This window comes from Drosophila suzukii, chromosome 3 (genome assembly GCF_043229965.1).
Source record: "Drosophila suzukii chromosome 3, CBGP_Dsuzu_IsoJpt1.0, whole genome shotgun sequence".
In the NCBI taxonomy this organism is placed as follows: domain Eukaryota; kingdom Metazoa; phylum Arthropoda; class Insecta; order Diptera; family Drosophilidae; genus Drosophila; species Drosophila suzukii.
Genome location: NC_092082.1, coordinates 24,621,205 through 24,644,546, shown reverse-complemented (window position 1 = coordinate 24,644,546; position 23,342 = coordinate 24,621,205). Strand labels below are relative to the sequence as shown.

At 43.3% G+C, this 23,342-nt stretch overlaps 2 protein-coding genes across 3 annotated transcripts; one reads left to right on the top strand and one right to left on the bottom strand.

Moving 5' to 3' along the window:
* The first annotated feature begins 2,079 nt into the window (after positions 1-2,079).
* On the top strand, positions 2,080-22,553 carry Syn1 (Syntrophin-like 1). Of its 2 annotated transcripts, none has more exons than XM_036815187.3 (8): positions 2,080-2,640; positions 10,879-11,185; positions 11,831-12,309; positions 19,972-20,181; positions 20,388-20,686; positions 21,210-21,404; positions 21,464-21,832; positions 21,888-22,553. In XM_036815187.3, the coding sequence occupies exons 2-8, from the start codon at positions 10,944-10,946 to the stop codon at positions 21,969-21,971; spliced, it is 1,878 nt and encodes a 625-aa protein (XP_036671082.2). In that variant the 5' UTR covers positions 2,080-2,640; positions 10,879-10,943; the 3' UTR covers positions 21,972-22,553. The 2 variants fall into 2 exon arrangements, with proteins under 2 accessions (XP_036671082.2, XP_036671081.2); XM_036815186.3 differs by having other exon boundaries at positions 20,388-20,692.
* On the bottom strand, positions 14,813-15,866 carry LOC108015883 (opacity-associated protein OapA). The gene has a single exon (XM_017082451.4). It carries the CDS (start codon positions 15,706-15,708, stop codon positions 14,869-14,871), a length of 840 nt encoding a protein of 279 aa, XP_016937940.4. The 5' UTR covers positions 15,709-15,866; the 3' UTR covers positions 14,813-14,868.
* Positions 22,554-23,342: the final 789 nt, after the last annotated feature.

The window sequence follows — 23,342 nt, the reverse complement described above, 5'->3', positions numbered from 1 at the left end:
AATTTTGTTACATAAAAGATTTTATTTTCAATATTTCGGGCTTTGATTTAATTTGAATTGATCACATATTATCATAAAATGTATTAAAGCAACTATATTCTGAGTAATACCTTTAGAGTTGGGCCTGTTGTTGGTAAAGAGGTTAATAATATTGTTATTTGATCTACATTTGTTTAAGTTAAACAAGTAAACTAGTAAAATAAGATTTACGTTTCCAAAAATGTTATCTAACTCCGAATGCATACAAATAATTAAAATTGAATTATTCAAAGTAATTTCAAGTCAATTATTTTAGGTTATCTTTCACAAATTTAAACAATATAATTTTAAACATTCAAAAAATGTTGAAATTGCAGGTTATTTTTAGTTTTTTTTTCTATGCTAACTGATTTTTAAGTTTAGTAATTTAGTTATTAAAATTCACTTGAAGTCAATCAACTTACTTGTTGTAGGTTATTTTGTACCATTATAAACAATTAGTACAGTTTGATGTAAATTCATTAAAATATCTTCTTTTTTAAAATCGCCCCAAAAATCGAGATTCGGTTTTTAAATGCGATATTTTATAAATTCTTAAAGTTTTATTCTTAAAATTAAGACAACCTTTACAAAAAAAAAGATTGAATTGAGGCTGGGTTTGGTATTGGATTTGATTTGACTGAAATCTTTCAAAATGTTTAATTTAATTAGTTTAGATAAATGCGGGGTAGGAGGTGGATAGCCCGACGATTAGTGCAGTACATCCGTTTTAATTTAAATTGAAGTTTCCAGATTCTAGAGAATCAGCAAAAATTTTAGCCCACTTTAACAATTTTGTTGCACCCACATTTCTAAAGATTTTATTTCAAAATAAATTTATTTTATTTCGCTTGTCAATACCTAGCACAATACTAATTGCTTATATCGGACTATTAGACCCTTATATATGCGACTTAATCAATAACGGCACTTTCAGTAGATAGAAGCGTAAAACGTAAAATTTAAATATGTGGATACATATATAAACTTCGATGTTTCTTCGCCTCTAATCGAAGATATAACTATTTACCAGTTGGTTAAGGGAGTATGGGTTGTCTCACAGACGATTCATTAAGAAAAGTGAAAAGTGTAAGAGGTAAAATTGTAAAGTAGATAAATATGTAATAACCTATGTTTTTCGCTTCCACGCGAACGTATATTTATTTTGAAGTTGATTAAAGGATTAACTGGCATCTGAGGCACTCGACTGTCTCTCTGATTTTTGTTAGAAAAATGGATTACATGGTTTGAGGGGGTTGAAAGCTATGATTATGTAATATGAGGACAGCCGTTTACGAGGAATTTTAAAAAATGGAAAAATTATTATTTATAAGCAAACAATTTTTAATTTCATTTTTCGTTAATAGTTTGCCAAAATACCCTTATATAATTTAAAAAAAAACGGCACCTCTAGCTCTTGCATCTTTTTCGTTTGATCTGGTAACCCTGTTGCAACATTTTCTTATCGACATGGCAATGTTGTGAGTGGTGCCACAAATAACAGTACAGTCACGACTTACATTTGTAAACTATTTAATCTTGATATCATTTTGTTTCTAACATTAAAAAAGTAGGTATATTTAAAAGACAGAATCCAATGGTTTCAAAAGTCTATTACCTACTCATAATTACTTTTAATAACAATAACAGTGGCTGCTTAACAGAGAGATTTTCCACCACCTTTTTCCAGAACAGCTGATTGGCTGGCAACATTTTTGGGCTTGGAAGCGGTTTCACGCAACACGCTGCTCTCTCGCGAGCTGTTATACTTCTCTTAACCGGTTATTCGAATCCAGCCGCCCAAGTGTTAGTTCGGTGATCACGGTTTGTGTCCGTGCTGTGATTATAGTACAACAGTTCATGGAACTGCCTTACTGACTTAGACCCGACTCAAACCGCTCTTGCTATCAATTTAACCCTATTTCGTCTTCTATTTGAACACCCCAATCGGTTAACAGAAATCTAACAGCGGGGAGAGAGCATTCAAGCTGACTTTGGGAGCGAGCTTTGGGGAGAGCCGAGTCTATTTAAGCCCCCGCGAGCATTTACTTTTTTGATTCTGAATCTCACCCGCGCTGCTTTCGGTTCCGGTTGCCATAAAAATATTGGGGAAAACACAGCGATATCCGATAAATCGCCGGGATAAAATAACACAGACGATGTGCGCCTTGCAGTGAAACATAGTGGATATTTTGGCACTTCTGTGGGCTCTCCCCATCGCAACTTTCTAACGCCAACAATTTCAGCTGCGCGCTTTTTCAACGGCTTTCCACCGCCGCCGTCGCCGAACAAACAATAATAATGAAAAGCGCCAGACAAAAACCGAAGAGCTAATTGGCCAACCAGTATTAAAGCCATTTGTTAATCGCTAATTCCTGACATGTTTGCATATCCACCGACCAAGTTTTCGTGCTGTTAAAGGGAGCTGCCAAGTAGTGCAATAAAATCAAAATAAGTTGAAAGCAAAAAATCCTTAATACACACGCACACACAGCAGCAGACGTCTGGGGGAGTGTGTGTGCGAGTGAGTGTAGGTGTAGGTGTGTGCTCGTGCGCAGGCGCCGATTCGAGTTTCTGTGCATTAATTGCTTTTGGCCAAGTAGACTACAATACGATCGAAAGGTGGGTTCTCTTGACTCTTAATTCGTTTATTTTAGGTGTATTTCTATTAATCTTTGCTGATGTGTGTATTTTATTGTTGCGAAAGGTGCCCACCCACGCATGCTGGCCCAAACCAATCCCACCCCTCCCCCTATCCCCCCCCCTCGCTCCACCCGCACATTTACTACGCGCGCTTTGCCGGAAAGCTTCGAGTCTGCGACGGCGTAAGCTTTTTCTTTCATTCAAGTCGTTTGCCGTTATGCTGCGTGAAAGTTAATTCCGTTTACTATCGGCATTCATCATCATCATCATCGCCGCACCGCCCACACATCCCCCACCCCCTCCACCGCCCACTCCCCCCCCACTCCGCACCTTTTGCCGGCTTTTTGTGCTAAGCATTTAAGCGGTAATTGACATGCATTCGCCGATATGTGTTGACAGATAACCTCCACTATCATTTTTTGTTGCCGTTTGCCAGTTGCCCTTTGCCCTTTCCCTTTCGCTTTTTCCTTTGCTTTGAAAGAGTGGGTGGGCTTCGGGGGATTATTATTACGAGGGGATTAGGGTAGTGCCTGCCACGAAGCCCAATTTTCATCATCTTGAGTGCGGCTTAAAGTGTTACCATTGCAGGCGGGGGCGCAAACCGAAACCAAGGCAATCTCAAAGTTTTCGAATTTTATTTGCATATCTGTATTCGGGTTCTAAATTGAAATACATTTGGTTTAGTTATACAGCTGAGTTAAGAAATTGTCTTATGCTAATCAAGCTTACTGCAGTTATAAGACCCATGATAATAAAACCACTAAGAGAAACCTTAAAAGTCGCATTGCTTCAGAAGGTAGCAAGAGTCTGGTGAGCACGTTTTCGATCAGAACTTAGGCATTCTTAAGCACACTCAGTACATGTCATAAAGGTATTCGCTTTGCCCTTTCCGAACACATTATAATACAGTACAAACCATTTACAAACCGATCTGAAATTATGAATTTACTTTTTAACAGCATTGATAAGTACATGTTTACATACCCACATCCCACTCATGGGAAGTTTTCAACAAGGCGTACAAATTGGATTACAGATATATTCCCCAAAAGCTCGTAGACATACATACGTGTATTTATGAGGTTATCCCTGCAAAACACGACCTAATTATGACCGGTGCCGCCTTAAATGTGCGCTCTTCCCCAGATCACTTTCATATTCAGCGAAGAAATACGTTCCTAGAAAAGTGTAATCCGCTTTCTGGCTTAACATTCTGCTGCCGGCTCTCCCAGAGAAAGAAACCAAATTGCGCTAACTTAATCAGAGCGACGTGCAATTACGTGCATTAGAGCATTTCCACTTGGTCCTCCTGCCTCCAACCTCCAACCTCCAACCTCCAGTTCCCAATCCCCCGAATCCCCAGCTGCTCAGCTCCTTTCTTGGCCGGCTCTTGTTCCATTTGTTTCCGTTACCTTTTGTCATCCATCGCGCCTTTCAACAGCTCACCGAAGCGACTGAGGCGACGGCGCCGTCGAGAAAATATCGCACTTAAATTGCACTTAATGAAGCTGCATCATCACATTTTGCATTTCATGCAAAGGCACACTGAGCCAAAATACCCAGTAGGAAATGTACAATTCGTTTGAAACAAAGGTATTTGGTTTAGACTAAAAGAACTCTGTTTTAGCAATTGAAAACTTTTGTAAGAAATTTTTGAAAATACCAAAGACCGTAAATATACAATAATTGTGATGTTTGTTTTAAATTACCTACTAAGATATTTTGGTGTTTCATTTTCCAATTTGGCTGATTTTAAGATACATTTCAAGAATAAGTTGGGTAATTTATACAGCCCTCGTGAATAAGAGTAAAAATAGTGGCATTTTTGACATATATAAGTAAGAATCACAGTAGTCTTTTCAAAATAAAACTCACAAATAATTAATATTTTCGGTCCCTGGATAATACTTGTAGGTAGATTGAGCGCTGTATCGATGCAAAACACAAATTAGTTTAAATTAATTAAATTGTGATTTTACAACAACAAACAAAGTGGCTATCAGTTCATATATTATTTCATTACATTTATCTAAAATGTAAAATAATGCATTAATACAATCACGACCCATGCTAACACTTTTTTATCATGTTAGAAGAAAACCCCATGCTAACTGCGATAGATGTTTCCTCTTTTTTTGTGGAATGAAAATCACAACCTACAATTTTTCATTTGCTTTTATCGTACACTGTTTGGATCGGTTTCATAAAACAAACTTTGATTTAGAAATTTTGCTCTGTGCTGCCGGGGAAGGCAGTGTCGGAAGGGCTCACTCCGCTGCCATTTCTTTCCGTACGTGAGGAGATTCCACACTCGGAGCACAATGCTTCAGCCACTTGCATTCAACAGACAAATGAGTGGAAATTATGCCAAGACACTGGCAATTAATAAGTGGAGAAAAGCAACGTAAGCCCTCCCATCCCCATCCCCAATCCCTCATTTCCCCAACCCCTTCCGTCTTCCGTTTGACTTTTGTCTCTGGCCACCTGCTGTTAGCCGCCTTCAGTGATTACAGACACTCCGCACACCTTGCGCCCAACCCCACTCACCTGAGATCCCTGCAAGCCGAACGTCTCATTTACATGCTTGCATTGGGGCGGTGAGTGTTTGCCAACGGCAATACATAATAATCCCCGGGTCGGGCTGCACTGCTAGAAATCTTTGGGTTCCATTGCCGACGTGCCCCGGGCTCTGAAAATATAATTGGGCTGTGTGTCATGACTTGAATTTAATGGGGTTTCACAGAGATAGCTGTGATTGACTTGGTAATTGGGTATTGTTATTTACAGAGTTATTTTCATACTAATTCCTAATACTTTTCGAACAGATTTTTTTAAAACACACAGAATTATCTTTTTTTAATCGAAAAATAATCATTTTGCGAAATGCTAAGCACCGTCTAACAGTCAATCAAAAAAGTAAGATGGATTGAAAATTACGTATACGATAATAGGGACTGATTTTCGTTAAGCAAGAAAGAAACGGTCCCAATGTAATATGAGATGAGCTCTCTAGTATGAGCTATCTCTAGTATTAATTACAATATTTGATCTTTCAAGTTTAATAGAAACCAAGCGTTTTATAAACTTTTCCTGATAAAAACAAAACTTTTCAGATTTTCATATTCTGCATTGGGATAAATTATATACTCTCTTTTATTGGTATATTAAAAAAACAAACACAATAAGGTGTCTCACATATATTTAATATTCTTTTAAAATGACCTTCTCTTAATCTGCAAATATACTGTACATATTTTGAGCACCACGTCCCCAAGAGCAAAGTCATGCCGACCAGTTCTCGGCAATTGTTTTTACCCAGGACGCCGCAGAATGTCAACTAATATACATAAGCATGCAAGTGGTTCTGGGATTGGAATTGGGCAAACACCAGAATTGTGGCCGAAACACCCACACCCCGCCATCCGATACACACGCAACCCCATACACACAGGCCTCCCGAGCCCACACTCGACAATCAATATAAACGCATTTTCATAATTAATCAATGCTGAATAATTTGTCGATAGAGCCAGGTTATGCTGTGTCACTGGACGAGGTGAGGGGGAGGGCGGGACGAGTGGGCGGGTGTGCTAATAAGCAAATCTCAGAGGTTTGTTTTGGCTTTTATCGGTCGCAGCGGCGGCTTTGCGGTAAACACATGAAAAATCTATCTATCGGAATCCCACACACACGACGGGGCACATGAATGGCATACTGGAATACCGACGGCAGGGCCAAGCCTACTGTGAAAGCCGCGTTTACACTAGGACCCAAATAGGTGATAGTAAAATGCTAAAAATAGTCGTGGATTTGGGGCTTAAAAGCAAACACCATGTACGAACTTTTAAATATTGTGGAATAATATAGATTTACTTTAAAGGTTATGGGCGATAATGTAAATTTAGTAGCTGGTTTCTTGTTATAACATACAAACCAATCTTTAATCCTCCATTTATTTCAATATTTGTGGTTGAAACTTGATAAAAGCAGGACCTCCCTTGTAAAACTTTAACCTATATAAACGCCCTTCATCAAGTGGCAAAGTGTAAATGCCGCTCTAATAACCTCATAAGGTTATTTTACTTTCGGTTGAGTTCTCGCATTACAAAAATAACTAACAACTGAAAAGAGTCGGGCAACTAAATGACTAAACCGACTGGGCTTGAACAGCATCCCCGGAGTCCCCTCCCTTTTCTGCCCTTTGTGTGCGGCATGTTCTGGGTATTATGTGTATTTAAAGATCATTAGTGCGCAATTTATATGTAGATATTCCGGAATATACGTACGTAAGTGCGTATCGATTTCCACCAGTTGAGCGGGCCGAGAGCTTAATGCCAGCCCCAACGTGTGGCGGCTTTGTTAAGAATGATTAAGAGGCTTCGATGGCATCAGCGGCCAGGCGGTTGAAGGGGTCGAGGGGGTTGGAGGTCGGGAGGTCGAGAGGTCGGGGGTGGGCGCAATGTGGGCCGAGGGCTCAGGGCGGTGTCAAGGCCAAGCGTCAAGACATGTGTTCCCGGTGGGGTTCTACCTTAATCGAAGCTAAGCCGGATGTGGGGCCAAATGAGAAAAAAACGAGTGTGGCGGAAAAGGGGACTTGGCTTACGACGATGAATTGGCTTAAATAAAGTTAAATACCCATTAAAGGACCTTTTCTTTTCCTGAAGGTGAACTTGTATTTTCTGCAAATATATTGCTTGAAAGAAAAAATATTCCTAAAATAAGTAAAATACCTTCTCAAAAAATTCTTCACTCCTTCAAACACAATGCCTCGAAATTGATTTTCCCATTAACATTAAACGATTTTCACCTGGGCTTTTTATGCGTCTACCTCTATTCCCCAGCAGCCCCGAAGTATGCAATAAAAAATCGTTCCGCATTTTAAACGAGAATTCGGCGTGGCCTTCCTTCACCGCCATCCATCCGCAATATATCGTTGTCAATTTCCCCGATAACGATCAAGATTCCATTAAACCCATAAGAGACTTTTCCGCCATCAACTGGCGCAGCATTTGTGCATACATTTCCATTAAAATGCAGGATCCTGGGCGGTTCAGGTTCAGATAAAGGGAATTAAATGCAGGGCGGCGGGAAAAGGTTGCGGATTAAATTAATGTGGGGAAACAATGCGAGGGCGAGGGTAAAGGCGAGGGCGCCAGTTGTTGCCACTCGCTCTAATGAAGCAACATTTGCACACACAGATACGCACCCACACAGACGCAGGGCGGAGCAAATAGCGCAAATTCCGTGGAGCTTCTGCGGCAGCAAAAAGAAGCGGAGCCAGCCATAAATATTTTTCGAAATAAATTCTCGTTTACAAATTATGATTTTATGACTTTTTGATGGCGCCGCCACAAGACCCACACTTACGCAATTCGCACACACACACGCAGGGTAATATATTTCCGACCGGCGAGGGGAGGGAAGGGGGGCGACTCGAAGGAAAAACGCTTTACGTATTTATGGCAATTTCGCATTGGGCGGCTACTGCTGCTGCCGCTGCCACCGCTTTATATATCGATACAAAGGACCTCCTTTTCGCCCATCACCAAGTTTGCATTAAAAAAATTGGCACAAAAAACAAAGCGGAAAAATCGGACAAAAAGGGCGAGCCTTAAAGCGACGCCAAAAAAAGTTATTACACGAAAGCGCGAAAAAATTCTGTTCGAGTTGAATGCAACTTCCATGTGAATGTGTGTGTGAGTGGGCATATGTATGGGTGCAGCAGCTGCTGCCACTTCCCAGCATTTGTGTGCCATTTTTTGCCCGATTTTCGCGCTGCCTACTTTTGGGCGCATAATTTATGACCGCCCGGCATTAAATTAGCCAAAGCGCCGCATGAAAAACGGCAGAAACGCTGGCGACAACCGACGTCCGGCGCTTATTAGGCGATGACGTAGCAGGGGGAGGGGGGTCAAGGGGCGGCGCTCCAATTGGCGGGGTGTTCCGGAGGGGGCGTGACACACATCCCCACAAACAGGCCAAATCTCCTTGGGCCAAGTCAGCGGGCGCTACCAACATTTCCCATTTATTCTAGCCGAGCTTTCTGCGATTGTGCGTTTTTTACCAAGCCTTCACTGCTAAGTTACTAGCAATATATCAAATATTTATTTCTCATTTATATATCTTTTTGGGGGCCTGGAAACAAGTTGAGCACAATGAAACACAATTGGCCACAGTTTTTGTTCAATTTATTTCGGGATCAGTAAACAATGAGAATTTTTGGAATAATTTATTTAATGAAAATAAAAGCAGTAGAACCGTGGGAATAATTTGGGGAATTTTTCGAATATTATTAAGATTCTATTTGGCTATCACATTTTTAATAGCTTGTTTTCATTTCATTTGAATACAATGAACACCGTATTAAACATCTCGTAAAGTTTTATTATGACAGAATAAAATTAAGGAATGCATTTTAAAGTATATAAAAGCACTGATTTTCTCCTGATATTTAATAAGTGAGATGATATTGATGGTATCGTGCTTTTTTATGTATGCGTAACCTATACATATTATATAATACAATATACACACAAATATATTTAATACCAGCGGTAAATTCATGTTTTATGGTCCAAGGCCTTAGCAAATATGAGCGCACAATTAGCGAGGAAAATGATTATTGCAAACAGTAGGCCAGTTACATGTTTTATGTAATACGATTTAATGATTTTTCTCAATTTAATTTTTGCAATACAACTTTTTAATAATTTAACTGTAACATACACCGATTTACAAACATTCTACAAAGTAAAGTTGCAAGTATCACCGGAATAAATCAAGGAAACGTCTCAGACATTCAATAGGTTATCCTATTGATTAAGCAGAAGTTCCATGTTTACCCTAGCCCGTTTGACAAACTTTTCCAGACTCACAAGGCGGCCCTCGTTCCTTGCCCTTAAATGAGAATACATACTCACATCTGTGCGCCTTGAGTGTGTTTGGGTGTGTTTACTTACAATTATGAGCGTGTTGATGACAACGTTGCAGAGCCTTCGTCCTTCGTCTCAAGCAGTCACACACTTGGAAAAGTTTTTTATACATTTTCGCCAAGTCTTCGGGGGGCCTTGAGCTGCGGCATTGCAATAATAATTACAAATGTTGCACAATAAATTGCAAAGTAAACAGACTTGGTGACGGCAGCGGCATAGGAAGAAGCGGCAGCAGCAGCAGCTAAAGCCGAGGCAGCGGCAAAATTACTTCCTGCTGAATCGTAGCGGAAATGTACATACAAACGGCACTCACACAGACGCAATCACAGTCACAGAAGCAGGATGTGTCTGACTGGAGCAGTCCTTTTCCGGTTGAGAGCGTGAGCACGAAATCGAATTGGAGCGGAGGGATTCGCATGCCCGTTCACGATGGCATCTCTGGCTGGAGTCCTGCTCCTCGGAGAGTGGCAACTTGTCAGATAGAAAATCATAGGAAAAAGTCCCGCGGCGGCGACAAGATGCGTAATTGCGGAGCTCCGAGCGGAGAACTGTTGCCGAGGATGTGGAAGGATGTGTAAGGATGTGTGTGTGGAAGGATGTGGCCGGAAATGGAAGGATGTGCGCCCCAAATGCCTCGGCTTTTTGCATTCCCGCCCGGGTGTCGCCACCTCCGCCCCTCCGACCCTCCGCCAGTCAGCACTGCTTCTTGACTTGTCGGGAATGCAATAAATCCTGGACTGGCAAAACAATGACAAATGCCCTCTCTTCCGCTACGCATTTCTGCCTCCGTGTGTCATCCGCATGCCGGACATTTAATTTGATATCCGCTTATTGTCAGTGCTTTCCGCCCCGCTCCTGTCATCTGCATGTCTAACTGCATATTCCATTGAGACTCCATTGCAAATCGTTGGCAGCCAAATTGTGATATTATCTTAATGGCTAACCTGGCCAAAAGTATTTCTCTCCTGCAACAGGCTCATTTCCACTGCATTCACTGCAAGTGACCACTCTAAAAATGATTCGCTTATCTCCACAATTAGTGTTATATGACTTAGCATCCGTTCAGCTGTCACATTGTTAATTATTGCTCAAATAACAATAAATTAGGCTAAGCCTCTGTTTTATCAGGCGCTGTGAATTAATAAATTTTAAAGTAAGCACGGAGTGATTTTATTGCTGCGTAATTTTAAACGGATGCAAACACCATTAATCTTTTATTACTATCTCTTATTATTCAAAACAAAGTGAATGCCAAAAATAAAATGAAGTACTTTCGTCCTTTCAGCCCTTGCTGGCGACTATCATGTAGAGTACCATATCAGCACCGCGAAATCGAAGTCAGAGGGAATCATGGTGGAATCCTCCAGTCTGGGGAGGACCCCGCCGGCGGCCCAGCAGCCCATTCCGCAGCAGCACTCCCCCTCCCCCTCCGGGCTGCGGTGCGGCAACATGGAGACGAGGGTGCGAGGCGCCTGGTACCGCGTCCTCGTCACACTGGAAACGGACTTCCTGGCCGTCAGCCTGGACGAATCCTGTGAGGCGGCGCAGCCATCCAACGATGGACAATCTACCACCCTGAACGGAACCTTGGGGTGAGTTTATATAAATTTAAGGTCTTTAGACCTGAGATAAAACGGAATGTTTTTGTCAGTCTACAACTGTGTTTTATTAAAGCCTGTTCTTATGGTTACTAGATTTTAAAATTGTTAAAAATACATTTTTTTGAATGGCTTGAGAATTTGTCGCTCACTTGTCTTTAATGAAAAGTTAATTCAAATCTAGGTGGCAAAGACTTCAACCAAACATTTGTTTGTTTCTCTGCCCTATTTCTACAATTATTCCAACGCAACTAATAAGTTGACAAGGCTAGAAATAGAAGAAACGATTGTTTTGGGCTAAATTCTTACAGGCATACGGGTCGAATGAATAATTTGTAAGGAAACTATAGCATTGTGCAACGCCTTAATCCTAAAATAAAGTTTTCTAGTTTTAAAGATACATATTTTGCACAATAGTATTATCCTTTTATACAATCCAACACGGAATTTTACAATTTGTTTGCACTTTTGGCCCCAAAGTACTTAAAATATACTGGTGTACATTTATTTTACAAAGTTGATAAATCCAACTAGGTCTAGTTTTACGAGTATTTCATTCATAACAGTCTTAAGTATGAAATTAATATACCCTAAAAATTCTCATAACTGTTTGCATTTAATCCTCTATCTTTCCCCCAGGAGCAATCACAGTGGCGGAGGAGGCGGTGGCGCCGGAGGAGGTGGGTCTGGCGGAGCTGGCCAGAACGGCAGCCTGCCCAGTTCCGCCTCGCTCCAGGGGATGAATATCCAGGACACGGAGCTAGATGGCTCCGGGGGCAACGACAACGGCGACCTCTGCCTGAACAACAACAACAATGCCGGCGACGGGGGCGGCATGGATATGTGCGACGTACCTGACCATGTGGCCAACCAGAAGCGGCATGTGCGGATCATCAAGTCGGACAACAACGGCCTGGGCATCTCCATCAAGGGCGGGCGCGAGAACCGGATGCCCATCCTCATCTCGAAGATCTTCCGAGGCATGGCCGCCGACCAGGCCAAAGGACTCTACGTGGGCGACGCCATCCTGACGGTGAACGGGGAGGAGCTGCGGGACGCCACCCACGACGAGGCGGTGAGGGCCCTCAAGCGGTCCGGTCGAGTGGTGGATCTGGAGGGTGAGTACACACCGATGATACATTTGTTGCCCTCCTGGCCAGGATGTCAAATTGTTATTTGCGTAAAACATTTCGCACACACGGAATGGGAAAGGTGGAGTGCCGAAAAAGAGGAGAGCTTAAAAAACGCGAGTCAAACTAACAAGTAAACTATGAGTACCGTCGCGAACAGTTGGGCACAGTGGGTGGGATAAGTGTTGGATTATCCAAAAATACAGAACCAGCAGCTCTATAATGACATATTAGCTTGTGTCTTTAACATTCGATGCTTAAACGTTGTCTATACCATTTGACAGTATTGTATCTCCTTTCCAACACTGCGCTCACAACATGAACATCTAAATTCGATGAACAACCAAAGTTTTAATCGCACTCCCCACTATGAACTAAAATCCATCTCAAAATTCAGATCCCTCTTAGCAACAATAAATTTGAAACATTTTTTATCTGCTGCTTGTTTTTGTGATAAATTGTGTCTTTGATTCCCTCCTCCCCGCCCCCAAAGCTGCACAGATAATCTTTTACAAACTTGTTCAACCGTGATTAATTGACCGACAGTGGGGATTCTTTTTGTCCCGTTGTTGTGGCATCCGTCCCATGGTGGCGTGGTGGAGTAGCGAGTGGGAAGGGCGGAACAGAGGGTTTTAGTGCAAATACATACGTGGGATTACTCAGCAAAACATGCGAGTTACTGCCGCAGCCACTGCGACTGCTATTGCCACTGTTGCAGCTGGGTCCTGTTATAAATCCCCAGCATCCAGCATCCAGATCCAGACCCAGCCCTCCCTGGCAGGAGTCCCCTTTGGGCCACCGCTTCATGTTGACTGTTAGCTGTTGACTGCCGTTAGTTGGTTGGTCGGATGGTTGGTTGGCTGGTTGGATGGCTGGTTCGTTGCCTGGTTTGTTTGCCCCGGCTTGGCAATGAGTAATGAGAAAAGTTTTCTTTCCATTTGATCAAATGGCCCAAAAATACATAGTCGCTTCTGGTGGGTGGTGCACCCGCCCAGTGTTGTCGAGTGGCAAAAAGCGAAAATGATTCAGGTTGCGGAAGGTTGGGTTGTTGGGATGCTGGGATGCTGGGAAGATGGGGTGTTGGGATGGCCTGCTACGCACTGCATTCTCAACTGTCTGAGTAGCTGGCAGACGTAAATAAAGCAAGGGTTATAGGTGATGAGAGCGGTGTTCTATAGATAGAGGACGAAAATAATTATCAAGGTTTGCTAAGCTGTCTGCAGGGTCGTTCGGGAAGCCAAGCTGGCATCATTTCGACTGTCTTGGAACTACATATATTTTAATCTGAGTCCTGTTAAGATGTATTTGTTTTTATTATACAAGAGCTTGAAATGGATTTTTATTTAACTAAAGAAAGCTCTTACACCTGAATAAACAACTGATAAAGGGCATCTCTCTTCACCAACTACTAAATCCAATCGACCCTCCATAGGCACTACAAACTCCCCAATAGTTTTCATTCCCTTAAATCGTATCTCTTCAACGGTTCACTGAATACAAGTTATTTGCAAGAACACACTGCATAGGCAAATATCCTGGCCCGAAACCATCGACCCGGCACTTTAAAAATGGATGTACCATTGCCAGGCCTGATCTAATAACAACCCAAGTGCATAATCACACCAGCACATCATCATCGTAATCATAATCACAGACACACAGAGAGGACAATGCCTAATCAAAATGGCCGGGCAAGTTGGAGCGTCGTTTCGGGTTCATCTCCATTCAGTTGTGTTTTGCTTCGCTTTGCTCGGCTCCTCGTTCAAAACACAATAAACAATAGTAAGCATCAATTAGGCGATGTATGGGTGGGATGTCCTTGCGCACACACATCGCCCACAAAGCGGGGCAATCCCAGTCCCCGGCACGCCCACTTGTGCATCCTGTGGGCGTGACCCAATCACAAGCCAAACCATTTGGCATAAACAATGCAATGAACCGTGCTCGACAATTTTGCTGAAACAACTTCCTCTGCGAAATGATGGGAAAAGGCTTCAGTCGGATCGGGGAATCCACTCCGACACAGCCAATTCCATTTCCTTGACACACACATTTCCTGGTCACCAGCTGCTTCGACTGAACAATCGCTTTAATTATATTGCGTTTACGACAGGTAGTATTTGGCTAGTCTATAGAAGATCAAGGACAAATTATTGATTGGAAGTTACATTTTAAGCTAAAGTTTGTAAGAGTTTAAAAACACTTACATACAATTTAAAAAATCCAAAAAGCATCTTTGTCTTTAAAAATTTATCTGGCTATCTTTATAATAACCTTACAATCAGGTTTAGGTGTCTAAAACATGCAGTCAATAAAGGAGAATTTTTTTTCTAATTAACTCATTTAACTTCTGAGTTTTAAAGCACCTCGTGATTTGTATGTTTCACTTAAGACACCTACAGACATATATCGCGAAACCTGAGCCAATGAAAAGATAGACATATTTTCCAATAAAAGTATAAGTAATAAATCCAGAAAGGCTTATGTTGAATTAAGTACGTATATTTTCGTGGAATAATCCCCATTTTCAGATAGATAAGTGAGTCCTTAGATCCTCCTCAGGCGTTCGCTCCTCAAGCGCTGACGTGGCTGCTCCACGGCCAGGATGAGGCGGCCGAACTGCGTTCCCCTGGCGCCCAGGGGCAGCAGGATGAGGCGTCCGCTGGCCAGCTCGTTGGTCAGTGCCTCCTCTGCCGCCGCCTCCTCCACCAGCTCCACCTGCGACTCCTCCAGGTCCAACTCGTTCTCGGGCTCGCTCAGCTCGGGTGCGCCGTAGGTGGTGGCGGGTGGTCCGTAGGTTCCTGCTGGGGCGGCGGCCTTGACCCCAACCTCCGGCTCATTGTCCTCGGCTTCCGCTTCGCCCAGGGCAGGGACATCAGCAACAGGCTGCTCGCTGCCAGCAGCATCAGCGCCATCGGCGGCAAAGTCCTCGACGGCCTCCAGCGAGGGTGGCTGAAAGTCACGGGCTGGCTCCTGGGCCACCACCTCCACGGTGTCGGCCTCCAGGGGATCCTGCTCTCCGGGGGCTCCGTAGGTGTTGGCGGGCGTGCGGACGGACACCTCCAAGTCCGCTTCCGTTTCGGTCTGCGTTTCCGTTTCCAGTTGCTGCTGCTCGGTGGTGCTCAATGGCTCGGTGTTCTCCAGGGTCTGCACTTCGCTGGGAATTGTGGTGCTGGTGGTGGTGGTGGTCAGTGGTTCCGTCTCGAGCTTGGGCTGCACTTCGCCGGGCAGATTGAAGGCGATCCTGGGGCGGAATCCAGCTGCCGGATACGGGGTGGAGGAGTACTCCACTTGGCGTTGACTCTTCGCCCGACGCTGCGGCATGCCGGAAACGGAGGAGAGGGCCAGGAGGCACATGGCCAGGATCAGGATGGGTTGGCTCTTCATGTTGAATGGTGGACGAGTGCTAACGGTTTGTGCCGGCTGCTGTGGGTGCCCCGCTATTTATGCGCACTATGCCACCGATTCTGCCATCAGAATTCAGTAACGGTCGCAAGGTCGCCGTTGCCGCTGCCGTCGCCTGGGGTTATGATAACTCACTCGATCCCAGATGCACAGTGCGAATCCGAATCCGAATCTGAATGTATGGGACAACTGACAATATTCGCGCATTTAAAAACGTATCGTGGCCCATCAAAGCAGCCATCAAGCTCAATGTTAATGTCGCTTTAATATCAACAGCCTGGCAGCCCCTCCCGCAAACTTCAGTTCCATCTCGGGCTTAGCCCTCCAAGACTCACGTCATCGTCGTCAACGTGCCTCGCATGCCACGCAGCCCAGGGCCCCACAATATCTTTTGACTCCAAGAGTCTGACTCGCATTTAATTTTGGGCCAGCACATGTCCATGTTGAGCTGCTGGTGATCCATTTTTGCCGCCTTTCTGGGCCAAAATATATTACTGCGAGCCAATTACAGTGGCAAAACTATTTTCGGAGAATTTCCCATGCACTGCTATTAAATTTTTAAACTCCAAGGCGTTTATAACAATTTACAACTATTACATTTTATCTAACGAGGAATTTATGCTCCTACTTTCCATCAAAGAAATTTTAAAACTACCTTAAGAGAGACCTTATCATGAGATGTATTAAAGAATCATTTCACAAGGGCTTGAAGTAACTTTTAAATGTCATCATAGGTTTCTAAATGCCTTAATTTAATGCATACATTTAGACACCTTTAATAACATTCAAACGAGATTTTAATACCCAAGGTATTTATGCAGTAGACCTATAGGTTGCATTTTTTATTATTTCGCTAATTTTGTACAATTTGTAAAATGCAAGGTTATGTGTAAGCTCCAAGTTCAGACCATTTTCGACACTGAAATAACCAATTACTAACTCGTTGTTCGAATTTATTTAACCACATATGGCTTCTTGAGTTTGTTAGATATCAAAGCTCATAGCCCCCGTACCATTTGTTTTATCTAAGCCCCTTCACATTTACATATTTACTTGTTTGTAAAACCCACAATCCTCTCAATAAGCCAATCCAATCAATTAGCCAATTTAGCCCGCACCAAAGCCCCAGAAACTTGCCTCCCCTGCCTGTTTTGTTATTGAGTGAGCATTTTGATTTTCGGCTTTTGGTTTGCGGTCGTTTTCATAATTTCAACGGTGTGTTCATTAAATTAAAGTGGCCCAGATCTATAGGCACGCAAAGTGGCGCAAATGTAATCACAATTTCAAAAGCCTTTAGCCATGAATGGGCGGCGACATGCTTAACAGCTCAGCACCATCCTGCCCCAATTCCGCCCACTGACTTCGGCCGAGCTCTTGATTCGAACTTCAATTTACAAGTTGGCCAAGTTGTTTGCCAAGCTCCGCTGGCCGCTGTGCGCCCAACTTTGGCCCAAAGTATTTGCGCGCAGGCAGCCGTCTCATTGTAATTTAAATAAGCCGGAGGAGCGGGCTTCGAGCGGGGATCTGCAACTGGATTCCAGCTCCGACTGCCAAATGTCAGCGACAGATTCCCGAGATGGCGACGGAGGCGACGACAGTTGGCTTTGCTCGCCTCCCAGAAGTCCATTAGCAATGGTTTTTACAGCTTGGCACACATTTGCGGACCCGCCGGATCCACCATCAGCCCACTGTCCGCCCATCCACCCATCCACCCATCCACCCAAGTGGCCCCTACTTAACCAACCTGCCCACTTCCTCCCCAGGACGCGTGAGATTTTACTCGCAAAAGTTTTGCGCAAAGTTTGTTTTAACGCACGATTTGCCGAATTCCGAATGCCGCCTGCTGTTGATATCATATTCCGACCGGCCACGCCCACTATACGGCTTGCCCCTTTGATTTATGCTCTGGGGTGGCAGCACTGCCGGATTTTCAGGATTTCCTTTTGTCGGCAAAGGTGTAAAAAGTTTTTGGCCGCCTGTGAATTAAGTGGGGTAATGTGGGGACCTGAAAGCCACGAGAGAGCCGAGTCAAATGAATGCGTTTTGAGCAATATTATTATCGTGAAGATGATCTCAGACGGCCAGGTAGAGCAAATGCAAGGGGCTTAAATAAAATGAATACTTTAACTTTAGCATTACTCAAGCTTAAGAGGATTACCAGCGTCATTGGGGAACCAAGACTGGTTTAATATTAAAATTAAAATTTGTAAAATGATTATGGTTTCTGGGAAGCTTAATTTTTTGCAATAAGATAAGAGGTTAGAGTCTGCAGCTGCATACAACAGGATGCATAAAACGGGTTCCAGGATATTAAGTGAAATGGTAAACTTTGCCTAAAAGCTTACAATGATTGAACGAGCACGTCCAACAAATAAATTAATTTTCAAGAGAATTTTGCGCAAACAGTAGAGGCTTATATTAAATTGCCTTGCTCGCTGTTTCTGGCTCTATTGATTTAACCCACATGCCAGGAGCACTAAGCAAATCCTTGACTTTAATCCTTAGTGGATTGTTTGTAATACCATATTTATTTGAAAAATGTAAGCGCAAAATATTCATACTTAAGCAGCTAACAATTGTGGCCTGCGGTGGTTTTAGCCAACTTTTCCATAACTTGTTTGTTTTTCTCGAATGGTTTTTTAGCACAAACACACACTCTCATGGAGCGGCAACTTTATTTACACTTAAATGCAAAAATTTGCACAACTTATTACCGTTGTTATTGTTGTTTCTGCTGTTGCATCTACACTTTTGCCGCCGCCAGTTGCGTTCCTCGTTTGTCGTTTTTGGCTTAGTTCAGTTTGCTCTGCAGGCCACTCCGAAAATCCAGGACCGCCCGAAAACCCCTTTTTTCCCCCGAAAGTCTCATCACACTTTGCGCCTGCCGCTATGCAACATTTTTATTTTTAGTTGCTCCGCTTGTTTGGCCGTTTGTTTGTCGTCGGTTGCATATTTGTGAATGCAAATGTTTGCGAACTCCAGTGGGAGTGGCGTTTGGCCAGCTGGAGTGCCCTGGCGGCTTCCACCTTCCAGAGCACGGTAAATGCCAAGCAATTAGCAAGTGGGTGGCACCCCACCGTCGCATCACCCCTCCGCCGCGTGGCCGTCTGCTCTAATTAGTTGGGCTAAACACACGAATTGAGTCGGACAAACCGCCGCCAACCGTCGGCCGATGGCATTAAGTGTGAAAATTGAATTTCCAAATCACTCGAACGGCAAACGACAACATCAACAGCAGCAACAACAGAATCAGAGGCAGAAGCAGCCAGAGCAAAGGCAAAAGCTACGACAGCGGCAACAGCAAACGGAAATTGTGCAAATGTTGTGGGCGGAATTCTGAGCATATCAAGTGGGCTGGGCCCCGGCCGGGAATGGTATGGGACTTACCAGTTAGATATACGAGACTTGCAGAATGCCCCTTTCCCTCAGAGCAGAGCACCTGGCATCGTCGGCTCAATTTGCATAGTAGTTGCACAGTGGTTTGCCTGAAATCAATAAACAAATTTAAAAATATTAATTCAAAATTAACTAGAATTTTTCAAAACATGATTGTATTTTTAAGTATTTACTGCCCAGAGAAATGATTTGATGATTGATAGATGATTTTGATGAAATTCATTATTAATTCTATCATTTCTATTAAATCTGTTCGCCATCTTGCATTTTGCTATCTTATTCTACTTTGGAGAATACTGCTGTCTCGCTCTAACCCAGAGTAATTTATGGCACTATCTTGTTTTTTTTTCCCTATTTCGGATTAACTGAATTTTTAAAGAGACGAAATCCAAGAGATGGCAGAAAAGTACTTAAAGTACCATGCTAATATAAAATGTATCCTTACGTAATATTACTAGTACTTGGAAAAGACACATCAATAAAAGTTTGGTGCTACCCCTGTAGGGTAAGAACAAAATATCTTATTCCTTTTTCACTACCCCGGGCCCACTGTGCGCAGGAGTTCGACGCCAGTCGAGGGACTTTGGGTGTGCAAATCGAATAAAAATGGAGCGGAAACTCTAATGAATTTATGCCGCAGCGTTTGCCAAGACTGCCGCAGCAACAGCCACATCGGCTTTAACGAAGAAGGCTCTAACTCCGGCTGATTGAATGCTGTGAGTGCTGCATTTGCGAGTGCTTTGCTGATGACACTGTGCCCCACATCCCTCCGCATCCATATTCATGCGCCGTCGTTTGATTTGCTCTGATGTTTATATCCCCGGTTGGTTTCCTCCTGTGTGTTTGCAGTTAAATTCCTACGCGAAGTGACGCCCTACTTTCGGAAGGCCAGCATCATCTCGGAAGTGGGCTGGGAACTCCAGCGGGCCTTCCTCTGTCCGCTGGGACCGGGCGTCCCCACCTCTCCGCCCGCCCCGAAGACGACACCCCGGGCGGATACGCGATACATCCCGCTGCAGCTGACGCATCTGGCCAGGAATCTCAAGTACATCGACCCGGGTATGTTATTCGATTCCGAAATATGTCAATGCTATTTTAAGTCGTATAAAATATTAATATAATTTTATCCTTTGCATTTTATTTAATAAAGTTTCAATTATTTAAAATGTTCCTTTGTTAACAGACTCCATCATGATTGTTTTGAACTTTACCCCGTGATAAGTGATATGTTACACTTAAAGTTGATCTTATATCCTAATCCCCAGAGAACCGGTGCTTCGAGCTGCACTCGCCGGACGGAGTGCACTCCTGCATCCTGCGAGCGGCGGACTCGGCGGAGGCCTTGGTCTGGTTCAATGCCCTCCACTCGGCGATGGGCAGCAGCACGCAGCGGGCTCTGGCCGAGGCCAATCGGGCGCTGACCAACCTCATCGGCGAGCTGAAGCACATCGGCTGGCTGAGCAAGCGGATGAGCGGCGGTGGCGGCGGGAGTTCCGGGAGCGCCGGGGGTGGAGCGGCCAGCGGGGGCAGCGGCACCTCGAACAGCGGCGTGGCCGGCGAGCTGGTAAGTGTAAGTTGACCCAAATCCCCAACTATAGATGTTATATTTTTTTAACAAATTATTTTGAATCAAAACACTACAAGTTTGAAATTTTCAATTATCTTTATACTTTAGTAACCCTTAACTTTAATGTAACCCATTAAAACAGATAAAACAAAAGAATCTCATGAATTCCACTCTTGTTTAAATTTAATCGTATTAATAACCAAATCAGAAATGCGTATAGTCCGCCACCTTTGCAAATATCCTAAGACTTTGAAAGTTTTGTTAAATATACCGTGTTTGGGAAATATTGTAGTGCGCACTCGGCTACTCAAAGTTCTTTAACATATTATCAAAAAAAACAGAAATGTAGGTGTCCTTAAAAAATCAGATGATAAAACCTCTACCTTCTAAATCGATTAACACAAAGATTAAATCATCTTCTTATTTTAACGATCCACAAGTATCGTTGTACAAATAATAATAGTGGTTCATTAATTAAAAGGAATCATGTTCTAAACAAGATATGCACTCTGATCCACAGCCCAGCGGTCGTTCCAGTTCGGAGAGCTCGGACGAGAGCGACAAGTGGCTGCCCATATTCGTGGCGGTTACGGAGCGTGAGTTTCGGATCTACGAGAGTGCTCCGTGGTCGGTGGAGGCTTGGAGTCGTCCCCTGGAGATCTATGCCCTGGCCACGACGCGTCTGGCGGGAGCCGGCAACAACTCCTCCCTGAATGTAAGTAGAGAATCGGCCCGATGTAAGGCAAATATTTTAAGAAATGTATCCTTTGGCAGGGCCAGCAGACCACGGTGTTCTGCGTCCGCTGCGGCACCGCCCGCGGGGTGCTCGTCTACTGGCTGCGCTCGGAGACGCATCGGGACATGGCCGCCTGGGCCAGATCCCTCGTTCAGGGCTCCCACCAGGCGGTCAACTACCAGAGGGAGTTCTCCTTCCGCTGCCTCTTCCAGGGCCGGCAGTGTCAATTGGTTGTGCACATAAATCGTGGCTTCTTTCTGTACGATTGCGGCGGATTCGCTCCAACCACTCCGACGGTGGCCACCTCCAAGACGCAGCTGTGGCAGTTCGCCTTCGACAAGCTAAAGGGCTCCGCGGATGATGGAACCAGGATGTTGTACCTGGACTTTGGCGATGACGGAGAGATTGTGAGTCCCTGAGAAATGCTCCCCAAAATGCATAAATCTAATGTTACCTTTCCAGGAACTGGACATGGAGTGCTGTCCCAAGCCGGTTGTTTTTGTGGTGCACAACTGCCTGTCGGCCAAAGTTCATAATATTGCCTAGGACGAGGTTGACCCGGAGGGAAAAGCTGATAATTGTTGATGTTTTGGGTACAATGGACGTGGATTTCCGTATCACGCAAAACACTTTATTTATTAGGCTGTCCAAAGCTGTATTGTTTTTCGAAAGAGTATTAATACTATTATTTCTTAGACTCTTAGTCTTATCTTTCTTCTTCCTAGCTACTTAACACCTTTGGACGACTTAAAGACATTTATCTAAGTGCAATGTTTTGTTAACTCAGTCAATTAACCAGGATTTAATCAAGATTTAACCAATTTGTGGATCAGCCTAAAAGCTGACCACGAAAAGTTATGATTCAAAATGAAATTCGTTCTGTTTTGCCTAAAATATTAACATTTATTAATGTAAGTCCTACCAAAAATACGGCTTAGTTAATTTAGCAAAGAATGGATTAGATAGTGGTAGACGAGTGAGCATTTCGCGCTTCCTGATGGCTATGGAAATGGATTAGTTGGATAGGTTTAGCTGGAAGATAAAAGCCGAAAAACAAGAGTAGATTTTTGAAAAAATACGAAGCACAAACCAAAAACAGAAAATAAAGACATGTAAGACAAAACAGAACAACTTTATTTACCTTGTAAGTAGACGTAAATTCATTTTATACGTGTGTCATTTACACAGGTTACCATCTAAAGACAAGTCGAAAAAACGAAATCTAATTCTATGAACTCCACAACATTTGCATATAAACGTTGAACAATAATTATCATAATTGTACTTAACTAATTGTATCTTGAATCTTGTATCTAAACCAGTGGTCGGCAGCGGCCTATCTAGTGAGCATAGGGAAGTGTTCTGCCCATCCTCTGCTCGCTCACGTATAACGTACATGTTCGTGTGACTTCGGCATGGGTCTTCGGGTCATTTTTTTCTCAACTTCGGCTCGCTTTTTTGTTGCTGCGGCAGAGGATCTCAATGCAAAGCAGAGAAACGTCTCGCTTCAGCACGCCGCGCGCAAACTTCGTGTTTGTTACACTCACACTAATGCAAGGCAAACTTGTGATGGTATGTGTGTGCCGACCACTGATCTAAACGAAGCACACATATCTAGATGCCCGCTCTGTGGCATCGATATCGATCGTGGACTAGGCTCCAAACTAAAATAAACATAAAATCATATAGTTACCTAAAAGATACGAGTATATCCAGGCCATTTCGCAATTTCTCCCCACTCTTCATGTACAAGCCATCGATCATATGCAATTATTATACATTTATATCTACATATAACACGACACATACTCATTTTATGAAATTAGAAATTTCGATATAGACAAAACGACACAAAAAGAAGAACAACAAAAATAATACAAGTAATGACAAAAATCAATAAGAAAATAACAAAGCATA